The sequence below is a fragment of the Lepisma saccharinum genome, chromosome 27, assembly GCF_977018435.1.
Source record: "Lepisma saccharinum chromosome 27, izLepSacc3.1, whole genome shotgun sequence".
Lineage (NCBI taxonomy): Eukaryota > Metazoa > Arthropoda > Insecta > Zygentoma > Lepismatidae > Lepisma > Lepisma saccharinum.
The window spans coordinates 4,837,162-4,858,951 of record NC_139255.1 but is presented as its reverse complement, the minus strand read 5'-3'; the positions used below and the strand labels follow the sequence as shown (position 1 = coordinate 4,858,951).

The 21,790-nt window shown below is 36.5% G+C and overlaps 1 protein-coding gene across 2 annotated transcripts in view; it reads right to left on the bottom strand.

Moving 5' to 3' along the window:
* Nucleotides 1-347: 347 nt before the first annotated feature.
* Nucleotides 348-21,790, bottom strand: part of LOC145980306 (sodium-dependent neutral amino acid transporter B(0)AT3) — a 140,223-nt gene continuing 118,780 nt past the window's right edge. For both annotated transcript variants that reach the window (XM_083113328.1, XM_083113329.1), the window contains one exon: nt 348-6,484. In XM_083113328.1, coding sequence (XP_082969454.1) covers nt 6,377-6,484 — 108 coding nt within the window. In that variant the 3' untranslated portion in view covers nt 348-6,376. The remainder of the gene's footprint in view (nt 6,485-21,790) is intronic.

Genomic DNA, 21,790 nt, shown 5'->3' with positions numbered 1-21,790 from the left:
TTATACAGTGTTGTTTTGTGGCAAATAACATCTTTTTAGATACTTTGGTCATTGTTACAAAATTAAACAAAATGCAAAGGACTACATTTAGAATAATTGTTATATTTGTAGCCTGAATCACTCCCACAAACACTGTAAGCGCAATGCTTATAAACTGTGTTTACAACACGCTCTGAAACGCTTGCCAGAATCATGGCAGTGGGCGTGATTTTGCACAATGAATTGTGGGGGAAGTTGTTCGCTGAATATCATCCATTCATTCATTCACATACATTTTGACACACAGTCGATGTGGTTCTGAAATCTACAGACATATGTTTGGTATGAGTTGTATGAAAACATATAAGTTTGTAGAGTCTAAATTTTTATTAACACGTACATACATAATAGGGTGAGATAACATGTTTACATTCTCTGTGTACAACACAAAGTTGAATAAGGAAGTCGTGTTTCTCTTTCAATTCTATTCTATTTTTCTGTGGAGTTAATACATGATTTTTTTTTTATTTAAAAGCAGTTTGTATGTACTAAACATTATTCCCACATTGGATCAGTTACGGTAACAATTGGGCTTTTATGCACCATTTTTAAGACTGGAAATTTATAAATTTTACAAGAACACATGTTATAACCTTACGGCACTGTATATTTCACGAGTAGGTATCAAATGAACACATTTCTATAAGATAATTCATTATTAACATTCTAATTTATAATGTAAAACAGTCTCTGTTATGTGATAAAATATTAAAATGTCTGTCCATTTTACAATCGAATCAATTTCAATGAGATTAATATTCCAAAAACACTAAGAACTGGCTGACTAAAGCTTAGAAAGTATGTAGTGCAATGAGAATTTGCATTTAAAGAAGCTGATAGAATTTTATTAAAAAAATTGAATACTCTCATACAAAATACAATAACTTAAAAAAGTACTGGCTTGCAGTAAAATGGGTATGAATGTTACAAGTTAAGTGGTAGCATATAATTTAGTTCCATGTATCGCTAAATGTGTTTACTTTTTTACTATGTGCACAGCAATACATTACTCTAAGTGTTTCCTAATATCATCCTCTTTCCTGTGTTTTAACTGATGATCATGTTTGTGGTATAATTAAATAAAGTAAAGTACTGTACATTTTTTCGAGAATGAACACTTCCCACCATAGTACATGTAAATATAATGAAACTTCAAGCTTGAATACATTCTTTTGTAGTACAAAAATATTCATCTTTTCTGATAACATGCTTTACATTATGGATACAATACAACATACCTTACACCAATTTGTACAATGAAAATTTTGCTTTTTTGCTTGAGTTTAGAAAAATAAATTACAAATGTTGTCGATGGTACCAGTGTGAAAATAAAATAAAATGCACATTTGGGATTTATTTCGAATATGTTAATAATTTAAACATTTTCAATTTATTATCTGAGTACTTACCACTATGGTATAGCCATAACACAAACAGCAATGAAGCAATTCACATGAAATGCAGTTCTTAACCCTAGAACACTACCGTACGTAAAATTTATGTATGCTCTGCACTCAAATCCCTCCCCTACTTCCCACCTCGCACCCACTCTCCCCTATGCCTAGCAGTGCCTCGGACATTCTGTGGTAAGGAGGGTGCAAGAGCTGATCGTCTTCATTTGGTTTGTTATGTTGTGCACTGCACATCAATTTTACGTAGCTGTAGTAAAACGAGAAAAATTTTTCCAGTAATTTTGACATTCGTAAATTCGATTTGGATAGTTATATTTTGAAAACAAAAGTTTAGAAGCTTGCACTATTTTCTTGTAAGACTTTAAAATTACATTTGTTCTTTATTTACAGCGTTATGAATATTATTATTGTTTGTTTTTCATTGTTCGGACTTTTCGCCTTCATTCTTAATGTACGTACGGGCTTGTCAATCAAGACATTCTCTTAAAATATTCTATGTTAAATAAAACCACGTTTATACATTTTAAAATGAAGAATAAAATTCCAATATAAGGAAAATAAACAAAATAATGTTCATAAAGAATCGTCATTTTGTTTTCATGACTTTAGAGGTTGTGTTAAAAATAGATTCCTTCATGTACGTAAAATTTACGTAGCATAGTTACACTATAATATTGGAACACAATAGTGTTCTAGTGTTAAAAAGCTTTAAATGACACAGATATACACATATGTATATAATTTAGCAATAATTTAAATGTGTGTTTATCCACACACTTACACCTAAAATATACTTATAATGATTAAATCAAATTATCATGAAAATAACACTGTAAGCAATTTGCAAAATGAAAAAAAGAAATTGAATCAAAATACAGTGATTTGTCATAGAAAAATATGTAATTTATTTCCATATGCCAATTTAACACTTTTCGTAGTTGTTTACTTATACTGATCAAATATACCCTGAAACCTATAAAAGAACATTATAAAATATCTGAGATTATATAAAAGAACCAATTTATATGTATAACTATTTAATTTTTAACTATAAGCCTGTAACGAACACAAGCTTTACTCTGAAAACACTTTTCTTTGTAAATTTTCCAACTAAAAAAATGAATGATGATAAAAATAATTGAACATGAGGAACAATTTAAATGATATATACATAAATGCAATGTTCCCTATTAGGGAAACAAGTGCTAGGGATTTATTAAATGAGTATTAATATTAAGCCCAGCAGATTGTTTTGCAACTGTTAAATTATAATATTTGTAGATTATAAATTTATTTACACTGGTGCAGCCCTTTGTTTTCTATGTAATATTTGATACTGAATAAACATTGCTACATAGTACTCATTACCAAGGCAGTTTCATCTATCACATAAGAATTTTTAATATACACATTCCAGATTTTTTGGTAGATTTGGCCCAACAAACCTGTAATCATCATTATTGTGGTTGTTGAGGCAATTGAATATTAGAAATCAAATTGCGGATCCAAACTTCTATTGTGCATTTTATTCGAACAATAATTTTGATAGTATAACAAAATTTCCGTTCATGTCATATTTAATTTTTTCTGTTATCTTTTATGATGTACTGTATATAAAGTATACAAGATGTATGAACCAATATGGTTCTTTGTAGTAAGTACAGTGTGACATGAACAATTGTGTGTTCATATCACAAATAGGATTCAATATCCATTTTTATGATGATAATAGCAATTAAAACTTGCTACCAACATACCTCGCCTCTACAAAAAATATACCCAGTCTCATCCAACTTTAAAATAACTGAATACATACACAAGTTAATATTATTTACACAGATTGTAAACTTACATAATGACATTTTTTTTATCAGAGAGTAGACAGTGAATAGTAATATCAAGATATGATGAGCAAGATCAGGTATCATTAAATATAGAGTTTTAGGAATTTCTTTCATTCATAATATTGAAATGTGATACCATAGAATATATTTTAATGTTTTTGTTTGCACTAACTGCACATGCATTTATTAATTGTTTGAGTTGTAGGTGAACCAATAAATTTAATGTTTATTGGGTACTTTTTTTTTGTCATTGTTAACTGTAGAACAGATTACAAGATCGTACAAGTAATATTCATTTGCTTTTGATTTTAAATGCATAACATTTAAAGTACTTTACATGTTTCAGTTCAGTTTAAGCATAACCAATGAAAGCAAGTGTATATGTATATAAATTAAGTTTACACTAAAATGAAAATTTTATGTTCCAGCATGACTACAGGGATTCCAGCCAAAGAATGGACTTGGAAATTCTATTCTCGTCTTTTCTGTCGAAAGCCATGGAAGGTCACATGAACTGCTGAACCAATCAGCTTTGTCCAGTTGCCGTGGCGAGGGGCAATTCTCGTGGTATTCTGCATTGCCAAATTTTTCGTTTTGGGTCATTTTCGAAACAGGTGGCACCCTCAACAAAGTCAAGCACGAAGCAGCCTAATGGTTGCCAACGCGTAGCAAGCAAATTGGTCTCCGATTCCCGGCCTCTCCCTGAAATGTGAGCGAAGGGGCAATGTTGACAGGAAGAGGCGTGTAGCAACCGGTAGCAACACTGCTTTTCCCCCCTTGAACTGGAGGCGAAAAGTCTGGGTTTCCTCAAGTACATTCTTTAGCCGGGCGGACTTTAGCCATTCTGTATTCTCAATTGTTTGTCTTATGCATTCTGGCTGAAATGTCTCACAATAAACATGAACAATTTCAGTGAAAGTAATAGAACAAATCAGAACTTACAGTAAATTTGTGTCAGGTTACTGAAATATAGATTTATATCTTCCTCAGGACAAAACTGTATGGAAACTAATTGAAGGCCATGATGTGATGTGCTTAGAATACAATAACATTTTCTGAAGACAAGGAGATTACCAAATAATATTACTATTGCCACTGTTCATAATATCTACATTTTCAGATTGATGTTTAACATGATATAAAGCAAATTTCATAAATAACAAAATATTTGTAACTTAAGTAACACAACATATTCTTTTAGCTAATAAGGCTTTTTTTTTCAAAATAATAAAAGAAATATTTAAAAACATAGATGGCATCGAAAAATCTTACAACTCACTTTTACAAGCTTCTCATGTTCTAATGTTTCTTGTGTCCTTTCATTTTGACCAATTGCAAGGAATAAATATTTTTGCTAGACAAAGTTTAAGGGTATGGAGCAAAACTGTAAGAACTATTGTATTGTATTGCATGATGAAGTGGAGAGAAGGCACTGTTTCTCAGAAACCAATTGTTATTAACGTTAATAATCTTAAATTTTCACAACAAAATGTGGCCAAAGTTAGATCCCAAATATCCTGTTATTAAAAAAGAAACAAATTTTCAACAAAACTGTTACCATTATAAGCACTGAGAGTAACAATCATGAATTTATCTTCGCATATTCTATGTTGTGTTCTGTACATAATTATAAATGTTAAATTGCTGTAGCAGAACTGTTTTTCCCCCTCTTTCTTTCTTAAAATACTGGAGGTACTGTACATATCTTAACACCCAAGAACAATTCTTCTCAAAAAGTATCTTGCTTTTCTATGTAACTTATAAGTATTATTGGAATATTCCCTGCATTTTCCCCCGTGATACACGTTTACACATCTACCTACTTAGCTCAACGAAAGCAGATGTACTTTCAGGATATGTTCTGAATAATAAAAACAATTAGTAAAATTTATCAATACTTTGACTTCAACTTTAAGATATTTTTCAATTATTTTTCCAAACCAGATGTTATAGTGATGTTGAACGTACAGTCTCAGAGATGGAAATATAGGCTGCATGTAGAGTGATCAGAGCAGTTTTATGTTTTCAGCTGTCAAAATTATATTTGCGCTCAATTTCAAACAAACACTGCAGAAGAGAATCGAATGTTTGTGGAACTGTGGCCTGAATCCTGTCATGCAACAAACAAACAAACAAAAGTTACACTTACTGTACAAGTCGTTGAATAAGTGTCAAGTGGCACTGTAGTATCACAAACAAGTGGGAGCTGAAGATATTTCAAACATCTCCAGCTGCCTAAGACACAACATTGCATAAGACTTACAATAGCAAATGTGATCGTAGAGTACATACAGTACATACATAAATATTATCAAATGACACCAACTTGGCACGTTTCTACTGTTGAAATTTTATGATGCACAAACAAAAACACAACGGTGTGTTACAGCAGGTTGTTTTTACACTATCTAATGAAGAAAGCATAATTACATAACAAGATACTTTGAAAATTAATGAACAAGTGATTTGAAAAATTCAACAACTTTAGTTTGCTACATAAGCAGTCAGAATTTTAGGATTACCTTCCAATGCTTGCAGTACTTCAGTATTATTCGGTACAATCTGCTGCAGAGAAAAACTATTCACAAACTAGTTCAGTTCTACAGGCAAATGTGAGGCAAGTTATCAACACTATACAGGAATGGAATTACTCTATAGCAAGACAATGTCCCACACTAAATATATCAGATACAAAATGTTATTTACAGTAAATACAACCTTTTCATTTTTTTTTGATAACATCACAGTATTGCTACATACTGTAAATAATAAAATGTCTACTCCTTGATAACGTGCTAATTCCCAGTCTTTTGCTTATGCGCTTTACTTTCTATGCCTATGAAAGCAGTGACGCATCATCGAACATGATCGCTTTTTTGTTTCTTTTCCGCCTTATAGTAATGTAACCACTCATAGTTAAACTGATAATTTATGGCACAATTGAGGCAATAAGTTTTGCTATTTCCGTATCAGAAAACTGATTTTTTTCTGAATTGAATGCTACTAGCATGAAAAGCACTCAGCTATGCTAGAGTGCTCGAGTATTGTACCAGTATTCATGGCTGTTAACTATCACATTTATCAGCAGTCTAAAACCTCCATTTTAAAAGTTTTGCCTATGGGCCTTGTGGTATCGTTTCCATCATCATCATCCATGGCACCTGGTGGTAGGTCATGGTACTCATCAAGCTAAAAGAAAAAAATATATTTAGATCAGTATATAACACTTGATATTAACATGTTGAAATTGAGCATTTTCTTCATTCTGCTTAATTTACAAGAACAGATGAATCATATATATATATATATATATATATATATATATATATATATATATATATATATATATATATATATATATATATATATATATATATATATCTGAAAACAACTGCTAAAGACATAATCATGAATTGTATATTTTCAAAGATATTAAAAAATATATAATTTACTTCATGAGAAAAGTTTGGATAAAAAATTATCTGACTTAATGCAGTTATCTATCCAATGCATTTAGACTTATACAAAATTCAAAAGTTATTACCTTGAGATTATGGTTAAAAATTGTACTCTGATTTATTTCTTACAATCTATTTTCCAAACCTATATCTTCATATTTCAAGCATTTCCCAATCACAGATCATTCTTATGTTTGGTTACTTTTATGTTGACATCATTCAATATACAAGTACAAAAAAGTTATTATAATAGTAAGCTAAATATATTGGTATGCATTCAACAGATGTCTTATTCTAATAACTACTTGATCAAGTAATTATATATTTTTCACCAACATTCATGGACGTCAGCAGGTTTTTTCCAGGGAGGGGCAAGTAAGGTATTTTTTTCCAGGCGAGGGGGGCCAAGGAGGCGTATTTTCCCCCCATAATAGTGATGCTGCCTAAAAAAACACTACTTTAGTCTGAAATTATTATGTTCCTTCAACATCCTTATAATAATTAACTTAAATTACTATGACCTGGGACCCCTGGCGTCGCAGTGCGATGTCCTAACCACTCTGCCACAGGAGCCGGCTAAGACACTATAAATATATTGTTTCCATCTAACAGGGTTTTCTTCAGACAAAGATTCACAATGTTTGTAGGTCTTTAAAAAGTAAAGTGCTCCCCTGTGCTTAGCACCATGCCATGAAGGCACATAGGGGGTGTGGGGTTAACGCCCCACACTTTGTAGGTCTTATTTTGCAATAAATTTTACCTTGGTCAGTATTTAGTGTTCTAAAAATAACAGTTAATTTTGTTGCATGTTACCTCAAAAAGTACAATTTTACTTTTTAACACTTACAATTCCTTGTTTTAGACAGTAATGAGTTACATTTAGTGTTACTCAAAAAGTACCGTGCGTCCATTTCCTTGCGAGGCCGAGAGATAGGGAGAAGTGTGGTGGGCGGCACTGGCGGAGATGCCGACATATTCGACCAGTAACGTCCTGCTTAAGTTTACCCTCGAAAGCGTTTTGCTTTGCTCGGAATCGTTTGGAGGTTTCGAATGTGCAACACTGTATCAAGATTATGTTGCAGACTAAACCGTTAAAAGTCAATGGTTTTCGTGAGCACTGTTTGCAATCTGAAAGCTCCGAGCTTGAGTTGCTCTTTCCTTCGCAACTACAGGTGCCCTGGACAGAGCTGCGAATGGAGTGAGGAACAGACCTTAAACCAAGAGCGTGTTAATTTCGTACTGTGTGAAAGAGTGTGGTTCTTGGTTACTTGCTGTGCTACTTCTTTGTGTAATTGCAGTGTGTGTGTGTTGTGTGTACTGTAGTGGTGCAACAACATTGCCCCCCCCCCCCTAACCTTGGACTGATATGAGTTCTAGGGGGCAAACATTGACAGCCAAGAGTACCTGCAGGGAGCAATTACCACCTCAAATTACAAATTTTAAGGAAACATTTTTTGCTCGCAATTCCTGGTTTTCTTACTCTTATCAAGTTCAGAGCTATGGGGCGGGAGTCGGCCCTGAGTGACAAACGATGTAAATGAGAAAAATTAGAAAAGACAGAATGCATGGTGCACCCGTTAAATTATTTGCTCCCTATTAAATCAATTGATTTCAGTCTGCAAGAAAAATTGAATCTAATAATTTTCTTGCTCGCTTCGCTCGCAATCTGTGGTTGTTTTCTGTACTACATTGTACTTTGCCAGAGAGAGAAATAACACTTCCCTTAATTGATTTTGTCTTAAATGCATAAACAATTGTTTTGAGGGAAGGCAGCATGCACATTTCAGAGACAATTTATATAATTTTTGCTGTTGGTTTATTATGAGCTGGATGAATTCATTGTGTAATGTATTTAAATAATATTTGGTCTAGGAATTAATTCGTGCGCCTGGACAAGAGATGGCGTAACGAGCGTATCGTCCCACAGTTCCATATATCCACACATGCATTGAAAACTCCTGTCAGCGCGCATCGTTCGTAGTAGAGGGCAGTTGATTGACGCGTCAACAACAGCATTTTATAGTCAACTGAACATGGCGCAGTTCGTGCCAGATAAAGTGTTTTTGCGGGGTGTTCTGCTTCATTACTTTAACATGCAGAAATGTGCTACCGAAAGTCATCGTATTTTGGTGGAAGTGTATGGTGACCATGCGCTAGCTGAGCGAACGTGTCAGAAGTGGTTTGCACGGTTTAGAAGTGGTGATTTCGGCCTGGAAAACCAAGAGCGACCTGGACAGCTAAAAAAAATTTGAAGACGAAGAATTGAGAGCATTGCTCGATCAGGATTCGTGTCAAATGCAGGAAGAACTTGCAGAAGTATTAGGCGTTGATCAAACAACAGTTTTCAAACGCCTCAAAGCCATGGGAATGATTCAAAAGATGTCACATTGGGTTCCACATGAATTGAAAGACAGGGACGTTGAAAGACGAAAAACCATTTGCGAATTGCTGCTTCAAAGACAGAAAAGAAAGGGGTTTTTGCATCGCATTGTTACTGACGATGAGAAGTGGATCCATTACGGGAACTCGAAACGAAAAAAGGCCTGGGTGAAGCCAGGTGAACCAGGTCCATCACAACCGAAACGAGATATTCACTGTGCAAAGGTTATGCTGTGCATATGGTGGGATATGAAAGGTGTGGTGTACTATGAGCTGCTGCAACGGGGTGAAACTATTAATGGAGAACGTTATCGACGACAATTAATGCATTTGAAGCAAGCTCTGGCCAGGAAACGACCAGAATGGGAGAACAGACATGATAAACTTATTTTTCAACATGATAACGCTCTCCACATGTCGCAAAACTGGTCAAAACCTATTTAGAAAATGTCGGATGGGAAGTTTTACCCCACCCGCCGTATTCACCAGACGTTGCTCCTTCGGACTACTACTTGTTCGATTGCATGAATAACGATTTGATTGGACAGCGGTTCACTTCTTCAGAAGATATCGAAAAATGGGTCTCTGACTGGATCGCTTCAAAGGATGAGGACTTCTTTCACCACGGAATCCGTAACTTGCCTGACAGATGGGCGAAAGTGGTGGCTCGCGATGGACAATATTTTACTTAAGGTACGTGGGCCGTTCAAGTCAATCGGGGACTTTTTTTTTTCTAGGTTTAAATAGACGCCTAGGCTGGAGGTTTTGTATGCAGTAGGAACTGGCAACTGTGTGCGGTTACTGGTAGGCGGCGCTCATTTCCTGCGTTTCTGCATAGATCGTTATTTAAGATGGTGGACAACAGTGTGAATGTCTACATGGAACAGCATGTTGTGATGAAGTTTTTAGTGAACGAGGACAGAAAACCTGCAGAAATTTACAGAAGACTTCAGGCTCAGTACGGTGATGAGACACTCTGTCGCAGTAATACATTTGAATGGTGTAAGCGCTTCAAAGATGGCCGTATCTCTATTACTGACGATCCCGGTCGTGGTGGATCACAGCCCACGGCAATCATTCCTGGAAACATTCAGCGCGTGGAGCAGCTGATCCTGGACAATCGTCGCATAACCTGTCGTGAAATTGCAAGGGTGTGTAATCTGTCGTTAGGAACAGTGAACACAATAATTCATGATCATTTGTTGTTCCGAAAAGTGAGTGCACGGTGGGTCCCAAAGCAGCTGTCCGCTTTTGACCGACACAGAAGAGTTGAAGTCTGCAGAGAACTCAAGGACCGCTATGACATGGAAGGCCAGGATTTTCTGAATCGCATCATGACATGTGATGAAACATGGGTTCACCATTTCACTCCAGAATCCAAAAGAGCATCGATGCAGTGGAAGCATACGGAATCACCACCTCCCAAGAAATTTCGAACAGTTGCGTCTGCTGGTAAAGTGATGGCAAGTGTCTTTTGGGATAAACAGGGGATTATTCACGTTGATTTTTTACCCCATGGTGTCACTATCAACAGTGAGTATTACTGCCGTGTTCTGCGTGATGTGCATAAGAGTTTATGGAAGAAACGTCCGGGTTTCATCACAAAGGGTGTTCTCTTTTTGCAAGACAATGCACGACCGCATACCGCTCAACACACATTCCAAACATTCCAGGAAATCGGCTGGGAGATATTACCACACACCCCCTATAGTCCTGACTTAGCGCCAAGTGATTTTCACCTGTTTGGACCCCTGAAGGAATTCCTTGGAGGAAAACATTTCAACACTGATGATGAAGTGAAGAATGCTCTCCTACAATGGTTCCGCCGTAATGATAAATCCTTCTATGCGGAAGCATTCCAGGCGTTAGTTAAACGCTGGGATAAGTGTATAACTGTAGCAGGAGGTTATGTGGAAAAATAAATCCAGTTACCACACTTTGAAATTTGTTCTTCTATTTTTTTAAAAAAAAAAGTCCCCGACTGACTTGAACGACCTAGTATTTATGTATTTTGTGTTTGAACTACAGCTTCAATGTATGCATAACAACTGCACGAATTAATTCCTAAACCAAATATATGTTGTCTATATGTATTAAAGACACTTTGAATACATACACAATTTATTGTTGACACATTGCATATGTATTTTTTATTTTACGTTGCTGCATGTTGCACATGTGTACATACATAGTACATGAATAGTATACACGTTAATGTAAAAAAAAGAAATTCGGAATGCATTTATCATGCATTTTCTGCCTTTCAAGAATAGTTTGTGTGCTTGTTTTCCATTATTAATGTGAAATTGAACGTGTTGAACAAATAATTCAAATCGTTTGTTTGAACACAAATTCTTTAACACAGACTTCTACCCCTCTTTTGCGTTACAAGGATAATAACATCTTTGACACCACTACTGCTACTACTAATAATAATGTTATAATAATAATAATACTAAATATTATTTTTTATTATTATTATTATTGGCACATTTGTCCTGGTACTCCCCCCCCCCGAAAAAAAATCGTGCTTGCGCCTCTGTTTTTGAGTGAGGCGGTTGAAATGCCAGCCGCAAAGTTCACGTTACAACAAAGAAATTTTATGTATGACACTTAACGTGAAAACAGACTCGTGTTAGTGCTCGTTTTGCAATATAATATAAATGTCTGCATGCTCAAGATATGTCCATAAAAATAAGCGGGACGTTACTGGTCGAAAATGTCGGCATCTCCACTAGCGTCGCCTGCCACACTTCTCCCTATCTCTCTGCCTCGCAAGGAAATGGCTGCAGAGTAACTCATTACATTCAAACACTGAGAGAAATGAACTACAAAACTTCCCTAGAAAACCACATACGCAGATTATGCTCTTTGGTTTATAAGAGTGTAAGTAAATAACAGAATTGTATCACAGTCATATATGATGCCATTATTGAAGTTCATCTCCTGAAAGCAGGCTATAACCTTAATTACACATGATCTCCAACTATTCATTCCCAAATTATGACCACACCTGTTCTGTAATTAGTTTGTAACAAGCACAGTAACAATGTGCAATATGTTGCAGAGCTGTTGATGAGTGATGAATAAATTCTCTCAGGTTATTGAACAGGTGAGTTCTAGAACAATTTCCCAAGATGTGTGAGCTAATATCAATAAAGAGCATGGAAATAAATCTATAAAACTCAGAAAATCTTGCAGAACTACCTTCTTCATAACAACAGAATTTATTCAATGTAGTATTTTAAAAATAGTATTCTAGAAATTCACACGTGAACACTTAAATGTAAGTACTTAGAAAGAATTAACGTTTTACAAATATTACATTCATGCAACAATTAGCTAATATGTCTTTTCTAAACCATATTCAAGAATTTATGAGTGAACAATTGATATTCATCTGTTGTGTAAAAGAAAAGCTTGCAGGTACGGTTTAAGGGCTGGATGACTGTCTGGGGTGCAACCCTTGGGGGGAGGGGGTATGCCAAAGTGAGGCGTACCCCTTGATTAGCAACAAAACTTCTTTTTAGTTACATAAGCATGACTATTTGTTTCTTTGAATTGGAACTGGACCTACAATTTAAAATGGGAGCTGAACCACTATGTGCTATTAGTTTTAAAAGATAAAGATCCCCATGCACATAGCACCCTGCCATGAAGGAACATTTAGGGGATGTTGGGGTAAGGCCCCACACATTCTCAATGTAGGCCATTTTTGGAGGTGATGTGATCAGCATCATGCACCAGCTGCCTTTACTCACCCCAGGTACCCATTGATTTGAGGCTGGGTGAGCCTCAGAGCCACTTTATGCAGGGACAAGGCTGGGAAATTCTGACCTCGGAATCAAACCTGGTTGGCAGTCAGACGCCCTACCAACCGGACTACCTCGACTCATATTTGTTTTTAAAAAGAGCTGTATTTATTGTCGACAAGAATTAATTGAAGTTATGGCTGCATGACATACGTAAGTATATTGCAAAATCATGTAGCAATTTAAGGTAAGAGATTATTTTGATGTCATTATTAAAAGGAAGACAAGACTAAAAATATAATACTTTACTTTAGTGCTGCTTCACAGTCAGTTCATTGTTGAGGCGTTCCATAGTCAACCATTCGGTTATGATTTTTCTTTGCTTTATACATTTTTAAAAACCATTGGTACAAACATACATACACAGGTATTTCAAAATACTGTTTTGGGAATTAGATGGATTAAAGACAAATTTACTCTCTTCTTTGGACTTCAGTGAGGCTCCAGCCTTAAAAGCCACCTTGTAAGCTGCACTGGGCTATGGTTCAATGGAAAGTTACATTCGCCTAATAATACTAATAGTGACTATTCAGGCAAAACTTATTACGTAGTATGGGGCTTTGTTGAACTTCCCAAATTTTCCTGGGGTGTGGTCATCCAGAACCCTGACATTAGCACTCTCACCACTGAAGTCAGTGATCCTGGGTTGTATCCCAGGCGAAGCTCTATGTGCTCTTGAAATTTTGTAAACATACGTTATAAATTTTGTAAACATATGCTATGTGTCCAGCAGCTGAGAGTGTTTTGAAGCAGCTTTTTATTTGTGATGTGTGGTCAGTGAATGAAGTCAGACAACAATTCTAAACCTCTTGTCTCTCAAGACTGAAGTCTACAAGCAATTCTTTCTAGTTGACAAAAGACCATTGCATCCGACCTCCATGGCGGTATGGTTATCACCAGAGGTCCTGGGTTCGAATCCCACCATGGGTGTTCTTTGTGAGTGTCCCTTCATCAATCCCATCATTTCATCACTCATCATCATCTTCACAATTAGTCAAAACTGGCATAAAAGCAAAGGAAAATAAACCAAATTAATCAATGAATGAATCAAAGAAAGACCAACATCTTTTATGACAATGACTATACCCTATCCCAGCTAACTGTAGAGCAGGGCTGTGCAGAGCAACAGAGGAGGAGGAGGGAAATCAAGTGTTGAAAGCGTAGCGTGCATGTACAGACATTTCATGGCATGTACTGATGTAAGGTCCAGACCTTAGTCCGTACGCTAAATGTACAGCTTATCAAAATTTGCCATGTGCGTACGGTATTACCCTTTTCAAAAGTTTGCTACGCTGACAGAGTGAAGCAGAGAAAGCGGGTAACTCCAGTCGCCCATTACGCAATCCCGTTTCTCGTTCGCCTGGTCTACAGTTAGCTGGTACTTTAACTTGACTTTGAATTGATCACAAACTTTCATGAAAAAGACTATTGTCCTCACGATGCTGTGTCAACAAATTTTATTTTTTAGCGAAACAAAGAGTGAATTCATAGTGATGACTATTATTGAGGTGAATTTAAAAGTAATCATATCCATATAAATTCTTAATTACATTATTATTATGAGAGAAAGTTTAAATAAAGTTTATAATCTCTATGTGGGAAAACAGTAACTACTTTGACTGGACATATGAGGTTGAGTCAACTGAACGTGAGCTAATCTTCCCCTGGAGCGAATGGTTTTGTCCTGTCACGTGGCATTAGGTGGGAAGGCTGCAGCACGCCCTGTGCTTTCTGCTTTCATTCTGTGCATGGTCGCACAGCAAGTCACAGCTGCTCTGGAGTTGGTGCGTGTTAAACACCAGTCCGTTGCTTTAGAAGAGGACCGGCATGGTGGGGTGACATTTTTAATCACAACATGAGATTTATTTCTTCATGTCTGCAAAATAGCTATCAGTGGATGTCATCAGCCATTGTGACACTACAGTGTCTCAATTGCAGAAATGACTGAAGACCTGGACGAAGCCATCGCACCATAACACCAGACACAATTACACAGGTTGATGCTCGAGGTGCATATGTCTAACTACTCTGAAGGTGTATAAAATTCTCTTTCTGTACTGTATAAGAATACATGTACTTGCTTTTCCACTTAAAACATTGGCTTGGCTCACTTTCATTTGACTAATAACCATTAGTATTGTACATACTACAGACGTAAGTATTATGTAGAACCGAGGTACAATATAGTATTCACTCTTGACTTGCTCAAAATAACATAATTCGTCGTAAGTATGTAGACTTACAATATTCGAGAGAGAAATGTCATCCCTGCTATTGTAAAATATCAAATACCTATCCATGAAACAATGTTTACACAGAAACATTAAACATTCATACAATCTAAACATCACATGCCAAATTATTGCATTATCCAACAGGGTTTAAGAAAATGTTTCACACACAATACGAGGAATACTGAACCAAGTTTCAAACTCTCAATATGAAGAATATTATTCATAACAGAAGACTGAAACAAGCTGAGGGAAGTGTACAATAAAGTGAAAGTCTGTGCATATGTGTGTGTGACAGGAAAATAAACCTAAATACAAAATTTCCTAATGATTCTCAGCCAGAAAAAAAAGGAAAGACATAAAATCCCAAGTTGGGCCAACATCAGTTTTTACGTGGGAAAGGTTGGCTTTACATTGGTTGACAAATTGATGTTGATCTTACGTTGGGCCAACGGTGGTCCAATGTTTGCCCAATCATGGAAAAGTGAGTATAATCAGTTTTATAAACAACTTTCTCATGTTAAGACAACTTTCAAGAGTATGCTGTAAATTCTAAAGTGTAAAATATGTGACATGTAACAGTGACATATTTTAGTAACAGCATATACTGGAAAAATTATATAATTTTAATGAAAGTAGAAGCTATTTTTAACTTGCAGTCACTCACCAGGCCTTTGTCAGCTGCCATGGATGAAAGATGTTTTGGGAATTGATAACTGTTTGTCTCTTTAGCTGTAGTAGCACAAGAACATTCTTACAGGTTTTCTTCTGAAGGTGGTTAAACAATGTTATGTGCAGACTAAACTCCACGAAAGATGGAAAACAAGTAAATTCTAGAAGTTTTTTGTGCTACCACTTGAAGGTATGGTGCCTTGAAAACTGTGATACCATTTGACTGAGAAAGTGCTGAGTATTTTTTCTATTTTCACAAAAAATTTGTACTATTGTTTACATTTTGCCTCACAATATATATGTATCAGAACTAGGGCTGAGCTGATACCGGTGTATCAGTATCAGTTGATATTTTTGCACCAATGCTAGCTGATACCATTGTTTTTGAGTCGCTAGAGGCGCAGCCAGAACCATTGTTTTTCCTTTCAAAGTTTTGTTAACCTTTTCCAACTTACCTTTGCTTTTGAAAAAATGAAAAATACTTGTGAATTTGTTAAATGAACCTGTACTCAAGTTTGTGGGAACAGCAAGTGCGTGACACAACGATCTGTACGCAGATAAGACTCGCGGTCAAGTATCTTGCAAATCAAGCATAATGTGAAATTATCCCCATAGGAGTTCGCTGCTTCTGTTTAGTTCTCTTCGAAGTCTACCAGACTTTGTTTGTACAGATGCTGTCTCGTGTAACACTAACCCCAATGAGGTCTTGAAAGCCTACGAGGCACCTGTGTGTAATCCTTCCAATTTCCTTGGCGTTTGCAGACATCTCTCTCTTTAATGACCTCCTGCAGTCAAAAAGGCCATCGTCCATGAAAGTGGTGGACGTGTTTCAGACATAGTACATAGCATTCTCCTGGAAATTCAAATAACTGGGCTAATCCCCCTTTCGTTTCCAACTTTAGACTTTTGTTTGTCCCGACTGGGTTTCAGCAGGCATATTTCGGCACAAGGAACGTGGCAGGGAAATAATTATCTTTGGATGACAGATGACGGCAGTTAGTTTCTGGAAAGTGTAGTGATGGGTTTGGATTTCCTCCCACGCCAAGCAATAGAACTATGCATTTAATTTTTCTTAGAAATCATGTGCCGAAAGTATATCGAAAGCAATGTCACTTCGGAATATCACTGTACTGAAGTCAATCGCCTGATATAGAAGCAAGATACTGGGAAGTTTTCATTCTTCCCTTACATTTTGTTTATTAATTATTATTCTCTTTGTGAAAGGACAAAAAAAAGACTAGATTGGTTTCACATTACAGCTTTACTGTTACTCCTGCTTTAGATGTCGTGTCCGGGGCTGCTAAATTGCCAATTATTCTTGTGTTTATGGATGATTTAATGTTAGTTTGGGAAGAGGGATCCCTTAGTTTTAGAGGAGGTTGAAGAGGCATGATCTCATTTTTGAACATTGGGGGAGAGGAAGACGACGACCACACGATTGCCTTGCTCTTAGCTTCACTTAATATTTCTCTAATATTTGAAACATCTGATTGATTGTCACTTAAAAGAAAAAAATGTAAAGTTGAGATGCATCGTTACAACAGAGCATCGAATGGTGGGTTAATTTATTCATTGCCCCTCATCAGGAATGCATAGGTATGTATAAAATGTAATAATAATAATTACCCACAAACACACACACACATATATATAACCTTTGTTATTTTAAATTTGGAATTATACAAGTATTCGTATCGGTGGGTATCAGTGAGAGTATCAGTATCGGTTCAAAGTGGTATTGGCTCAGCCCTAATCAGAACACAAACCTATGTATACTTTAGCTTTCAGTATATTTGTCCAACGTAAAACCATATGTTGGCCCAACGTAAAAACCACTCGTTGGGCCAACCTTGGAACCATGGCAAAAATTACTGTTGCATAATGGTATGTTCTTATGCTTGGCCAACCATTTTTAGTATGTTGGCCCAACCACTTTTGGTTACTGGTTGAATGTTATTTCACTAGTCACTGTGATAGTACAGAACATTTGATTTTCTTATACATTTCTTCTGCCCCTTGATAATGGGGAAGAGAAAGTTTCAAAACAAAAGTTTGCTACAACACTACTTTATGCACAAATATTTTAATTGGTAGTGATTGATTGATTGATTTAGTGTTTTAAGTCCACTTTATGCACAGTAAGGCTAATCAGGACTGGACCTACAGTTTAAAGTGGGATCCAAACCACTATGTGTCTCCACAGGGTATCGAACCCAGGACCCCTTCATTAAAAGGTGACGGCGCTACCATCAGGAAGGCCCTTTAATTGGATGTGGATCCACAATTTAAAGTCATGTTGCAACCACTGAAATGTGCTCCCACCCGAAATTTTTAAGATGGGAGGGGGACAGCAATAAATCACAATTATTTAAGTAGCATACTAGTAGATAAGAAATTATATAATAGCATAAGATTAAGACACAAATGAACTAAATTAACAATAAAGATCAGTATTTTTGTTGAGGTGATATATGGAAGATCCTTTGGCATTATTTTCTATCTGCCAAAAGCAAGACTGAAAGAGAAGCATATCTGTATTTCCTATTTTAATGAAGTTACATTTACAATAATTTTGGAAAGTGATTAATGTTTTTTAGTTCAAAAATACTAATCCTGGTATTGCTTTTGAATATTATTTTAAATGAAACTGCTTTTATAGATTTAGGAAAAAAATGCCTTAATAAAATAACACTATTGAACATTTAACTAATGTACTACTGCATTGTTATGCTTTTATACACTTAGGAAAAACAAAGTGCCTTAATAAAATAACAATAATGAACATTTAACTAATACTACAGCATTGTTATGCTAAATGAAATGCAATTTTACAATTCAAAGCTGAGCCATGCACTTTGACACTCAAAGCAAACTTTAAAATAACAATAAATAATAATGTGAAGAAAAAAAACTTAACATAATGCTTAACATAACTAGAACTTAGTGCTGCTATGCACCTTCAGAAACAAACATAGAGCTGATATTATAAGCTTTCTTTTTCAGGATGACTGGTAAAGATACAAATGCACACTGATGTTCTAAAACTATTCATTTCCATCGTTATACTTTTTTCTACAAGGGAAGACTATATGTTTCATTAACTGAGACAAATGTTATTTTTCACAGAGCAAATACTTAAACCCTGCTGCAAATGCAAAATGTTAAGAAACATATATCGAGTCCATTCAAGTGTCACAGTGAAGAGAACAGGGAACTGAGCATCTCATTACCAATGCACACACACATCTTGCAGGTTATAAAAGGTTTGTTCTCTAAAGGTGCATCTCCACTATGCCGGCTGGCAAAGCCGAGCCCGTGCCGACTGGACAATCGGCATGCAGTTTCCAGGCTGACTAGTAGCGGTCTACTTCAAACGAAGTCGTGCCGACACGAGAAGTGAGGGGATGAGTCGAGAGTGTCTACACAGGTTGAGAAGGTTTGACCTTGTTTTAGTGTTGAACTTTTGAGAGTGGATAAACCCATTAATAGAAATGTACAGTGATGCTATGGGAAATTGCAGTTTCAATTGGAACTTCTAAAGAAGAAGTTGAATGAAAAATTTCAAAGTCACAACTTATCATGTGGAAAAAGTTTTTGAAATCTGTGTCACATATGTACTTGAGTTTAAAGTGTCTACAAAATCCAACATAAAATGTTTGATTAATCACTTCTGATTTACTTATTTCAACTTTTCAGACTCGAATGAATCCAAAATCACCAGGGACGCTTGATAGCGCTAGCAATAACAATTACAGAAGCTGCTGCTAAAAGCTCATCTTCTTCGTGATACATTTTCATGGAGTACGAGGGTTGTTCGGAAAGTTCTAAGAATCCATCAGAGATGGCATTGCAATCGGAACAAAAGCACGTGCATTAGAATGCCACATCTTTTCGGAACGTGCAGGGAGAATTTCAATGATACTCTTCCAATAGTCTGGTTTCCATAGGAACGTGAAGGAGCAAAAGTGCAAGTGACGAGACAGGATGGAACAAAAGGAAGTTTGTGTGGTCATCAAGTTTCTGGTGAAGAAGGGATTAAATGCGACAGCCATCAAAGCTGAATTGGACACAGTGTTGGGAGGCTCTGCCCCATTATTTGCCACAGTTAGCAAATGGACGACACCGTTCAAGCTTGGACTGGACAGCGTTGAAGATAACTCCTGCAGTGGACGTCTGCCAACCACCATCACACCAGAAACAATCGATAAAGTCCATGATATTGTAAAGGCTGACCGAAGATTGAAAGTGTGGGAGATAGCTCATGAAGTGGGCATCTCAGTGGACCGAGTACACCACATTCTCACTGAAGAATTGGGCATGAGGAAGCTTTCGGCGAAATGGGTACCGTGCCCGCACATTCAGCCATGGTCACAGGCCGGAAACTTGACGAACTTCGCTTCCTGGTGCTACCCCACCCCCCATACTCTCCTGATCGTGACTTCCACCTGTTCCCAAACCTGAAGAAATTCTTTGGTGGTAAGAAATTTCAGTTTAATGCAGAAGTCATCTCCACAGTGACAGGCAATTTTGCAGACCTGGACAAATACACATCTTCTGCTGGTGTCAAGGCATTGGAAGGCCGTTGGCAGAAGTGCATTAACCTTCAAGGAGATTATGTTGAAAAATAAAACCTCAATCACTCTGATATTGTGTTTCTTTCTATCAGATTCTTAGAACTTTCTGAGCAGCCCTCGTATTTCATGTATGCTGTAAACTAGGTGTTAAACCATTGATGGACATTTTCACACCGCAGTGCTATGGGGACATCCGTTGATTTCCAGCTTCGCTGATTGGCCTTGCTAACCGGCAAAGTGAGGATGCACCTTAACATTACTTGAATGGAGGAAGTTTAGTGTCATGCACTATATCTATGATGCTGCTATTTGGGACAGATCAGGGGGATACTAACTAGAAACAGTTAGTAAGTTACAGAACATTTCCATTGGTAAGGTGTGACTTTCGCACTCACATGAAAATATTTTTAATAAAAAGACTCATTCACAATATTGCCTCTGTTGTATTTGTGAGATGGACGTGTATTGAGTACACAATACCCCTTAGGCCGGGTCGCTACATCACCTACTCCTTTAAAATATGTAGAAATTAGTTAGGGGAGTTAGACTGCATGTATTAGTCAAATCTAATACTATAGCATGAAAAGGTAGCTACAAGGAATTAAATGAACCACTTGGAAATGACGCTTGATAACTCTTAGAAGAACGGAACTGAGAGAAACCCAAGTTAACTTCTGTGAGTGCTTTTCTGTCACTTTTGATAATTGCGACAATGAGGATAAGTGACGATATGCTGAAATTGATGCAGGGACACTTATAAATGCCCAGGGCAGGACTTGAACCTGGGACCCCTGGCATCGTAGTGTGCTGTGCTAACCACGAGGTAGGCCAAAGTTAAGGCTTGACTGGACCTTTGTCAGCCATAAGGGCAATATTTTTCAAATTTTCCTCATCATTCAAGAAACCGCTGTGATATTCCAAAATATGAAAAATTACATAATCTTAGAATTTCTTTGAGAGCATTGACGTGAATTTTCGTGTAGTTTGCTTTCGCTGTTATCTAGATATTATCAATAATTTTGCGATTATGAAAGTCTATTAAACTATTGATATAGCCTGACAAGTTAAGTCCCGATATGCGCAGATCGCTGCGGAGCGCTTCCTATTACGTCATCCTCCCCACCACTCTTCTACGTACTGGTCTGGCCTTGAGACTACGAGTGGTGCCAACTCAGCAAAATTAAGCTAAAACAAATATGACAAACTATTTTTACTGTGTAGATTGTCTGTGCCGGCTCATATCAGTTTATCAGTGGTTCATTTGATTTAATCCAGTCTTTGAAAATGCATGTGGAGCACGGATCGTAAACTGTAGTATTGCGCACGTGCGTTAAGGTTTATAACGAAGAGAAACTACTGGGCAAATGAC